General features: G+C 37.2%; 1 protein-coding gene across 1 annotated transcript in view; it reads right to left on the reverse strand.

The window, feature by feature from the left end:
* LOC148836336 (neural cell adhesion molecule 2-like) overlaps window positions 1-10,297 on the reverse strand; it is a 103,447-nt gene extending 93,150 nt beyond the window's left edge. Inside the window, exons 1-2 of the mRNA XM_088914131.1 lie at window positions 10,183-10,297; window positions 5,984-6,157 (exon numbers count right to left, since the gene is read on the reverse strand). Coding sequence (XP_088770257.1) covers window positions 5,984-6,157; window positions 10,183-10,297 — 289 coding nt within the window. The remainder of the gene's footprint in view (window positions 1-5,983; window positions 6,158-10,182) is intronic.
* Window positions 10,298-11,764: the final 1,467 nt, after the last annotated feature.

An 11,764-nucleotide genomic window follows, 5' to 3' on the forward strand; every position in this document is an offset into this window, starting at 1 on the left:
CTGAAGGACTTGATATAAGCTTGTATCTTGCTCACCACCAACATCAGCGCTGTCAGTCCGCCATTACTCTCCCACGAAGCAACGTTACTGTCGGCCTGGCATGATTCGGAATCCAAATGAGTGGATTCTGTTGATTGTCTCTTCTTTTTTATCGTTTTTTATTTTGGTTTTATAGTAAATAAAACTGGAATGATCAGATATCAGTACTATTACAGATAGGGCAAAATAAATTACCCTGTTTGTGGGAAAAAATTTAAAGCAGGAGCACCTGACACACGTCTACACCCAAGCCATGCTCAACAGCACCCTCCTAAAGCTACATTTTTTGGTGCTTTGAAAGGTCTTTGATCTTCATGCTTGAATCCATATTTAAAATTGCCTCACTTACAGCACCTTACAAAGGTATTTTAGGTATTCTGAAATTATATGAACAACTGTTATTGATTACTGAATCCATTCAAGTAATGGTGGAACTGTGTTACAAAGCAATTCTGTGCACCTGAACTTTAGTTAGTTTTGTTTGTAGTAAAAATGAATATGTATACAATCAACATATTTTCAGCAGGTCATTAAAACCCTAATTAAAGCAAACAAAAGACATGATTAGAAAAAAATGACCATTAATGGGGTAACCTGCCTGGATACGTACAAACACCAATGCATAAGAATGAGGCTCCGAGAGCCCCCAAAATTAATAAGAGAAACTCAAATATTGATGCAAAATTCAAAATGTCAAAAAGTAGAAATTAATGATGGTATGCTTTGCAGATTGGATGCATAAGAGTGAAGTGAAAGGTTCAAGAGAAGGTTTTTCGAATATGTCCAAATTATCTAGAGAGAAAATGTTTGGGAAACAAAGAAAGACTGCTGAAAGGGAACAAATGAGGACCCCATAACATTGTATCAGAATCATATACTGTACAGTATTTACAGTATATCAGATGTACAGAACATTGGGTTTGGATTTGAAACTTCATAACTTCAGGGGAAAAGCACTCAGGGGATTACAAGCAGACATAAGGAGTCCTCGATGGACAAGGAAGAGTACTCTGCCAATCAAAGAAATGACTGGATATTATTTAATATCAGTCAGTTTAAATAGTGCATTGTGGATGTGGTATAGGAATTAGTGGCAAGTCCTTCTCTGTTAATTTTTCAAAGAGTTAATTTTTCAAAGAGTAATGAAGATATGGTTGTCTGAGATTAATATATATGGTCGTAAAAATAGATACAGTAGGTTGGAAAGAAATGCTTGAAGTAATGAATGAGTTGTTAGAGGCTTGTGCTTCCCTTGAAATTAGTGTGAGAAGATTATGCAGCATACAGAAGATGATATACTGGAATGTGACTTCTGATAAGGTGTAGAACTAGCCTCAGTGGTCCAGTGTATATTAAGAAATTGTTACAGATAGAAACCCAGGAGAGATTACTGGAAAGTTTCTCGATTTGTAAAGATGTAAGGAATATTTATTTATAATGTGTACCATGGACTGATATAGACTGTATATAACTGAGCGGAAGGGGACAGTTTTTGATTCCAACTGGAGATCCCCTTTAATTATAAATAATCTACACCAACAAGCAAATCCTCTTTAAAAACTGTTTAATGCTCTGCTGAGATGCCAGCTTTTAAAGAGCACACCACGTTAAAAAGTCAATATTTAAAGATATTTATAAACCTAATCGCAAACTTTCACACCATGCAAGTGATCTCCAATATCTTCTTAATCTCCAATATTTCAGGAAAGCAGAACAGGCAAAAAGGCATATCAGGCAAAAGGTCTTTTCACCATAATAAAACATTTTCTAAACCATTATAATAAAGATCAAAACCACAATCATAAAAAATAAGCATATTTAATACATTTTCACCAGCATATTAAAAAAAACCCATCAAAACAAACCTTGAATCAAATGAAACAAGATAACCTTGTTTCTCAATTCAAAATATAACAAAGCAATCACTTGTAGTAACAATATTAATCTGAAAATGCAGTTCAGGAAAGTTCCAAAGTCCATTAATAATTTATCAATAACCCAGCACATACAATTGAAAAAGTTGTATTTTTTATGTAAAATATATACAAAGAAACTATAAAAAGTATATCCATATATGAGAGACTACATATCTCTAGGCTTGGAGACAACTGAGTACTATTGGCTTTTGGGGCTTTTAAAAAAATACCACCTGATCTAAAAAGCTGATATAATTGGTTCAAATTCCTGTCATTCATTGTGATTTTAAGCATTCAGAGACTTGGAGACAGTACTTCCACTATAGGCTTTGCTTTTGCTTTTGCCAGCTTTGTTTACATGTTGGGTAATTATCTGTCAGATTCGTATCGGTAGTCATTAGTTCATACCTGATGATTGATGAGTGATAGCCCCTCATCTTTAGATACATTTCCTCATCATATCAAAAACAAACCCCAGTGCTGACGTCTTTAAATCTTACTTCAAGATTTACTTGTTCTTGCAGGATGTCAACATTCTAAACAAGATCTTCATTCTTTCTTTCAATTTCATAATTTTTACATTCATTTCTATTTCTCTTTTCTGCTTTTGTACATTTTACTATATTCTTTACTTTCCTTTGCTATTGTATTACTAAAAATGACTGTTTTAGTCTTCACTGCAATATTACTTTATATCACTCTCTTGAGCTTTCTAACAAACTTTTTGAGCTGTGCTTGCACCACATTATGCTCAAGTTCACTGTAGCTCTTTTCCTTATGTGGACCGTGTTCTTTTTTGAACGCTTTAGAAAGTGCTTTCTTTCTTCTTATATTCTTCATCATTGATTTATTTAACAATTTGGCCTACTGCCTGCCTGCTTTCATTTACTCACTTGTGGGATAAATCTGTTCTGAGCTTCAGACAGAATCACTTTATTGGGTTGACATCCATTCTTCCCTAAGTTGTGTCTTCCAAAGTCCTTTCATCTAACCCACTGTTATAATGGATGTGTGTCTCAGTGCAAATATTAAGGACATTTTTGTAAATTCATAATAAAATAGCATAACAATTCTTCTAAGTATAATGTATTATACTATTGTTCCCCTGAAATGGACTTATCTTAAAGGGTGTTAAAGCAATCATTTTTTTAATTTATCCATGGTTTGCATTTCAACACATGGACTGGATAATTGCTCATCATTAAGCCTTTAGTAATTCATGCAAATCACTTTATTATGCATGTTTTAAGTGCAACAGATATTGCTTAATTTAATGCTGTAATGTATTTTAAATGAGCTCACTAACAAATGCAACAAACAGTGAAATAAAGCAATTCAAGCATTTCATTAGGAGTTTGAAGTGGAAATGTTTTAAATGGAAAAAAAACTTAAGCATTGATGCAACAGAGAAAAATACAATCTGCATGAGCTGTAAGTACATATCAGATGGAAATATCAATAGTTGATGGAATGAGGAAGATGGAAAGAGAGGAACAGATGGAAAGACGACCAGATAGGCATAATACAATCCTAGTCATGGAAGGCCATTGTCTCTGCAGGTTTTCATTTGAACTTGGTACTTAATCTTCTTACTGGCATAATGGGACCAATTTAATTTAATTTAATTTAACTTCTTCTTCAGGTGCTGGTGCTAACCTGTTTCAGACTCACCTGTTCCTCAAGACTGACAGTGCCTAAATCTGGTATACAATCTGCATAGGTCTAAAATGCTACAATAAACCATTAAAATATTCAATTATGTTTAGTATGTCAAAGAAATCATTTTTGTATTAACTTTTGAAATGAAACATAACTCAAAACATCATCAACTCACTTTTAATAACCACTTATCAAATAAAGGTTCACAGTGGCCCAGAGCCTATCCCCTGAAGCACCAGGCACAAGCAGAATACAAGCAGGACAGCACTCAAACAAGCACTCACATTTCATTACAGAAGCCAATAAACTTACGACCATGTCTTTGGACTGTGGGAAGAAACTGGGACACCTCATGGAAATCCACAAGAACATGGGGAGGACATACAAACTCCTCAAAAATACAGCACCTCAGCAAATGAACCCAGGGACCCAGTGCTACAAGGCAGCAATGTTAACCACTGTGCTACTGTCCCTCTCATAACACAAAAAAGTGATATAGAAAAGAATCATTTTAATAGCAAAGTCTATGACAGTATGTCACTATGTAATTTGATAATTAGTGATGTGTCAAAGGAAGATGTCCTAATCTATTGAGGTTCTATCTCATTTTGTACAGGATTTACTTATATTTACAAGGTGGCAGGTGAAAGAAATCTTTTTGAATGTGAAGGAACTCCACATAATATTGTATGGTTTATTTCAAAGATCATAAAATACAATTATGTTTTATGTGATGAAATCTATCTTTTTTCACCACCCTCAAGCTAGTTTCAAATAATACTCTTCTGTATAATGCAGTTTTAATAACAGTGTCATTAGCACTGTTCCTAGCAAAAATAGGCCCTGAACATGCACTTACCTAGAAATATCAACTGCACATATCACTACTTTACACAGTAGCACAGCATTAAAGCTATTACAACTGCTCATACATATTCGAACAATTCAGTTCTAATCAGCTATGTCTTCATAAATAGCAAATAGCTCAATCTTTCAAGTTTAAAGTGATTTTTATAGTTTCATGTTATACTAAGCACAAAACTAAAAAGTAGTGATAATAATCTCTTTGCATTTATGTACAGTAGTTTGTTTCATCCCAAGGGATACCAAAGTGCTTTACATATACTGTAGGAGGGGAGCCACTTCATTGTTTCCCTAAGTTCAACAACATCTAGGACTTAAAATCAGAGTTTGCTGCTTGCTGATCCTCTCTGATCAAGGCTTTGAAGCTAAGTAAACAACAAAAGGTGTAAACAGTTTCTGAGTAGAGTAGCAAATGGAAGATTAATGCAGCATGAAAAAATAAACTAAACAGTTTTTTTACATTTAATATTGATCAATGATGATCAATTATTTGTACATTAATATTAGATGAGAACTGATAATCTATTGCTTTAAAAGATTTGGTTACATTGTCTTATGTATTTATGTTAATTTTGTCAAAAAGAATTCTGCCTTATTTAGATTTTCTGGCTTTTAGACAATTGTTTGTCATGTTGATAGTATTACAAGCTAAAGATGTATTGGGGGAATTAAATATGGAGATCCTATTGTGTTGGCAGATTCCTGTGATTCCCCTCCAATTTCAGAAGGGAATTAAGCTTTACTTTCTCTCCTCTGACAGACATACAGAGCTATTCCAGTCCCTATATTTCCACCAAAATATTAAATATTCATGTGAACAGTATACTAGAATGGGCAGGTGTGAACACAAAATCGTGAATAGCATTTCATTTTTTTTTGTCATGATCATTACTGTATTTTTTTTCATTGAACTTGTTGATACCAAACTAAAAACACAGCTATGACATAGCCTGTTTTTGAAAATTTACTTCCACTTCATTCTGTTTCAAAATCACATAATTCTTCACAAAATTCAGAACTGACTTTAACATGAGAATTATTTGCCATATTTATAATAATTACTAAAAGCCATAATTTATTTATTTTTTACATTATCTTTTAATGATTTAATGTCTCATTGCAACCTGCAGACTTCTTTTGAACAAGTGACATGAATCTGTTGGTGTGTCTAGTGTCTTCATACTGTTCTTCATGTTTAATTTTGCAAATGTTCTTCAAGACTTAATGTTTGATGTTATCATGCTTTTCTCTAAGAAAACAAACACTGCATGTACAATATTAATATGGATCCAAAATTCACCGAGCAGTTAATTTTGGCAGCATTCCCTCAGCCTGGGAAAAGAATAATATATTTTACCATATCACAGCAAACCCCTGCTGAACTTGCCTACAGTAGCTTAGGCCAGTGAGGCCAGTGGCCTGCTGAGTGCTACAACTTGTCATCATTTCCTAAGTAGATTAGTAGCAAGGAGCTGGGTCAGTACTGTTTAACTTGGTGCACTTACTCTGAACACCATTTGACTTGACATCTCTCCAGTCCTGCGACCCTATATCCCTGTATTTGACCAGATAGTGTCCAATAGGTACTCCTCCATGAGAGTCTGGTTTCATGAAGGACACGGTGGCCCATCTCTGAGATACTGAGCTCAGCTGCACTGCATAGGGATTTGATGGAACATCTGAAAAAAAGCACAAAATCATGATCATCCATCTCACAATGATAAGTTTAAATAATTCTTTCAAATGTTTAAGTGTCCATCAACGTTCCTGTGTGATTATTTTAAGTCAGCCTGCATTTATTACAAATTCTACATACTGTATATTATTTCCATTCTACAGCATGAATTAATCACTAACAGTTTGTCTTGGTAAGATCACCTCATATTAGATGAAAATGTGTTCTTTATTGAAATAAAACAACACAGAAGGGAAGTTGCATCTACAGTCAATGTTGATAGGGTTACCAAACTAACTTAGATTTCAATAATAACAGCAATCCATCCACAATAGACTGCATGTACTCTCATGTTATGCATAATACCTACTTATTGTCTATATAATATATAATCAGTATAATCAGTGAAAACCAATGACATTATTGCCTACCAATTGACAGCTGCCACAACCAGGTGTAATATAGCTGTAGCGGCGAGGCTTATTAATAAGACAGAATTAAGTGTTGCTGTGCTTTCCCAAATGAGGCCCCATCTCTCTGTTCATCTCTGTGGTGCAGCCACAGAGAAGCTATTCATGCAGGCTGATTTAAAGATGTTTTCTTTTGATAAGGGACAGCTCCCAAATGGGGATGCACTTAGCTAAGCCTGGCTATCATGATCAATGGTCATCCATTGGCGCCTATCTGTCTAGGGAGTGCCAGATGGACATCTTGGTTGCATTCCTAAGTGTCAGGAGTAAGTGACTCATATCTTACCTTGATCAACCAATCAGGGACTGGTAGGGCTGAGTAACCCACATGGGACTCTGATGCCCATGAAACTTTCAGCCAATGAACGAGCTGAAGTTCCTCATGGTAAAAACAGGCAACACAGAGAGCCTGGAGTAGGAGAAATTTCTGGAGACTATTCTAAAGACTATTCTAAGGAGAATCTCTGAGGAGAATTCCAGGGGTGCGAGACAATTCCAGGGCAGGACGGCCCAGGAGCAGAAAGGCTCCCAAGGGCAGGACATTCTCGCAGCACGCCTCCTGACCATCCTGAGACTCAGCCCGGACAACCACAGAACGGCCAGTGTGTCCGAGTGCCAGAACTTTCCTCTGTTCTAAGAGTCTAAAGCGGAGGTTGCCAGAGAGTAACCAGAGGATCCACCCGAGGTTAGCATCAGTAGCAAGCCTCGTGAACAGGTCGGAACTGTGGACGGCTGAATCACTGTTCAGAACTAGCGCTTCATCAGGAACGAACCGGTCCTCTTCCTGACTTGCTGGGACCCACAGTCATCTTTTCTCCTGTGCACAAACTTTGCTAGTTAAAGCCAGCACTAACTAGCCGGTCAGTGAGCATCAGCAACGCACCGTCGCAAGCAGCACAGCACAGCCTGGCACGGAGCCAGAGAGCCCGCAGGAGATCTGAATCCCCAGAGATTGGATGAGTATTCAACTTCAATGCATTACAGCTCGAGAATTCAATTGTTATCCCAACCAGTTGATATCAATTTAATTCCTAAGAGTTATGTACTTGTTTTGAGTATCCAATGTAGAAGTTATAACCTAGTTCATTTACGAAACGGTCTTAATGAATGATATATTGAACGTATGTCCTCTTGATATATGTAACTCTTCGTAAGTGATTGAATATATACCTTTTGTATTCTGATAACCCTCACGATAAGATCTGTTAGGTTTACATGCACATTTTATGTATTAATAAATGTATCCTCGTGTATTAGTACCTGTGTGTGTGCGTTGTTTGAGTTATATCGCAAGGTTGGATTCTAAAGCCATTAAAAAAATCAATTTTGTGATTTACTGCTACAATTAATAATTGTCCCAGTAAATGCCCAAACCCCTACAGAACTGGTGCCTCGTGAGAGCACACTACATAGCTCAATAATTATTAACTGACATATGGAAGAGAAACCCACACACAATAACAGCGCTGCTTAAAAAAATGCCTCTTTGTAGCACTGTAAAAAGCTTATATAATAATCAATCTTCTAAAATGCATTTTTGAGAAAGATTTCATACTGGTATACTAGTAATATTCATCATATTCATAATTCAAGCCAGCATTACTGGACCTGTCTTTTGGTTCTCTAAATACTGTGTGTATGCTAAGCAACTTCAGGAGCTGGAAGATACCTGAGATATAATGGATCAAATACTGGCTGAGAAGAAGCCACACAACAAGAACATGTATGAATTGTACTGATGTTCATTTCAATTATAAGAAAAGGTACAAAGAAGTGTTGAACCCAATAGCATTAAGTTGTGTTTTTAATGCTTCTCAGTAAATTAAACTAAAATCATTACCAATGCATAGCCTTAGAATTAGATTTCAGAAGTTAAACAAAATTGAAACTTATCGGTAGTGAGCTATATGAGTCCTCTAAGGCAGGGGTCCCTGATCCTGGTCATAGAGGACCACACATCTGCTGGTTTTAGTTCCAGCTAAGCTTAATTACCTAATTGAAGCTGTAATTGAACTAACAAGTTGCTTGATTGGATTTGCAGTAACAGTTCAAATTGATCCTATTATTAAGTCAATAATGAATTTAATTGTGTAATTTACACCTGGGAATAAACCAAAACCAACATTGTGTGGGCCTCTTGGACTAGGATTAGTCCATAATCTAAGGAAAACTAGACTGCTGCTGTAATCAGTGTTGTGCATAAGTATGTAGCATTCTTCTCTAGACATGTAGACCACAAATTCCAAATGAATCCCCAATATTTTAATAGGTACAACTATGCTGTAGAAGTTGCTACAATTTGTATGAGATTTGAAAATGAGCTCCTGATTGCTTGGTACAGACTTATGTCTCTTTAATTTATAAAAGATGCTGTGTTTGACTTAAAAATCAAATAAAAATCAAATGTCACTGCTTTCAGTGTCTATGCCTTTACTAAAGATCCAGTGCCTCTACCTTCATGAACAATCCATTATAACCAGTGGCCCACCCTGATTGATCCTAGGCCTATCCAATCAATTCAAGGTAATTTAATTTTTTGTGTGTGTGTGATTTCTTGTTTGCGTTACATGATTTGCTTTTTTATGTTACATGATTTGATCTTAATTTACTATTGGCTCGCTGTATTTTTTTTTTACCAATAATAAAATTGCAGTGGGGCAGTGCATGCGTAATTGTAGCCTAATTGGGTATCGTCGTCGTCAGACACTCTTAGAGCTATCTTGTGCTAGGTTTGAGGTTCAATAGCCAATGTCAAAACAAACGAAAATATCTACGTTTTTCAAAAAGCCACGTTTAAACGACCAGACCAGCCCCGAAACAAATAATAAGACATGTGAGATGCTACAGGCAGTTGTGGAGATGACGGGGGCGAACGCTACAACCATAATTTCTTCGTCTGAGGCGAGTCTACCTTCAGCCTCAAAAGACGAGTGACAGGACCACCAACAGATTTGTCTGCCGTTGACGAACCAGCCACTCAACCCAAGTTGCAATCATTCCCAGCAATGACAATAGCAGGAAAGGCACGGCGTTTTTTGATAAAGTAATATGAACAATTTAAATGGCTAGAATACAGTATAGCTAAGGATGCAGTTGTAGCTGCAAGGCTTATTACTAATACAGGTATTACGTTTGCTGCTCCCTTGCCAGTCTTTCTCTACCTCATCTCAGTGGTGCTGGACACAGAGAGGCCTTTCCATTTGGTTCAGATTTAAGGTGTTTTTCTATGTGATAGAGTTTCCTGATAAGGAACAACTCCCAAGGCTGAGATTCTCCAGACACCCTAATAAATGGTCATCTCTGGTGCCTTACTGTCTGGGAGATTCCAAGGGAGAGTCTCATCCCAAGGTTAACAACCCTAAGGTCAGAGTGCATTGTTACTCATCCTCCACTTCAATCAGCCAATAAAGAACTGGTAGGGCAGGACAACCCAACGTGGGTCTCAAATGCCCGTGAAACCTTCAACCAATGAATGACTGTAGTTCCTCCAGATAAAAGAGGCAGCACAGGGCCCAGAAGGTGCCCCTCCAGGACGGACAGACTTAGCTCGGACAATCACGTGACTCCAGTGAGTCCGAGTGCCAGGACTTTACTTTGTTCCAAGAGTCAAGACCAGAGGTCGCCAGCACGTAACCTAATGTTCCACCCAAGGTTAGCCCAGCAGCAAGCCTCATGAACCGCCGGTACCCCACTGTGAACGCTCACCTGATCAATGAGTGAACTACAGTCGGAACTGTCGACAGCTGAATCTCAGTATTCAGGACTAGCGCTACATCGGGAACAAACCGGTCTTCTTCCCGTCTAAAGAGTGTGACTTGCTTGGACCCGTAGTCAATTTTTCATGTGCACAAACTCTTGCTAGTTCAGCCAAGACTAACTAGCTGGTCTTCAGAGAGCCCACTGCCAGTGTGCCGCAGCAGGAATCTCTCCCTCCTTCTCCCCCACCTCACGCCGAACCAGGACAGCCTAGCACTGGGCCAGAGGACGCTGATTGGATGCAGCAATAGCCTGTCGCTGTTCCCTTGTGTCCACGGGAGATCTGAATCCACATTTTGCATTACAGCTCGAGAATTCAATTGTTACCTCAACCCCAGTTGATGTCAATTTAATTCCTATGAGTTACGTACTTGCTTTTGAGTAGTGTAGAAGTTGTAATCACAGCTCATTAAACGAAACGGCATAAATGAATGGTATACTGAATGTATGTCTGTCTTGGTTAGTAACTCCTTGTGATTGAATATACTGTATACCTTTTGTGTTTTGCTAACCCTCACTATAAGTTCTGTTACGTTTATATGCACATTTTATGTATTAATAAATGTATTCTCATGTATTAGTATCCGTGTGTGTGCGTTGCTGAGTTATTTCGCAAGGTCAGTTTTCTAATAGCCATCAAAGAATCATTTTGTGGCTTACTGCAACAATTAATAATTGTCCCAATAAATGCACAAAATCCCTACACAGTGTACTGCAAAGTCTGCAGACACTTCCCAGAGATGCATACCAAGTTAGTGTTCAGTAGAGAAGGATTTAAAAATTGGATATATTTTAGACAGGCTTGTTCAAAACATAAGAACAGTAAACAGCATCATATAGCAATAGAGTGTCCATAATATTGCTATTGCTATTTTAGTTTTTCAAAGAAATGTTTGTTAAAAGAAAACTCGTGGTGATAGCTGGATTTGAACACCCGACCTCTCACTTATAAGTCAGTCACTTAAACCGATTCCATATTATATTACCTATTAATCAAATTCTAAAAGTATGCTTTGTTTACTCCGATAACGAGCGTATTCGCAGAAAAGGTTAAAACGATCACTTTTCACAAAGTATATACAGATGCAGCCATTCAAAACAAGCAGGCGATACCACATTATTTTGCGGTGCGCTTTACGCAGTCTACCGCGAGTTACCGTAAATTCTCCTATAATACCGCAAGCTAAATAATAGTATCCGGAATTTCCGCAAGGTGGAGCTAATAAAGCTCAACGTCTCATGTTTGAGCTGTCGCCATCAAAGTCTTTAACGAAGATATTACTAATAGTATTAATAATGAATGACCTTGGACAAGCTGTAAACTCAAAGTATTGCCCTGGTCCACATTCTTTTTTTCATTGACCGTCTTTGTAAAAGTAACACCA

The sequence above is a fragment of the Atractosteus spatula genome, chromosome 4, assembly GCF_055471065.1.
Source record: "Atractosteus spatula isolate fAtrSpa1 chromosome 4, fAtrSpa1.hap1, whole genome shotgun sequence".
In the NCBI taxonomy this organism is placed as follows: domain Eukaryota; kingdom Metazoa; phylum Chordata; class Actinopteri; order Semionotiformes; family Lepisosteidae; genus Atractosteus; species Atractosteus spatula.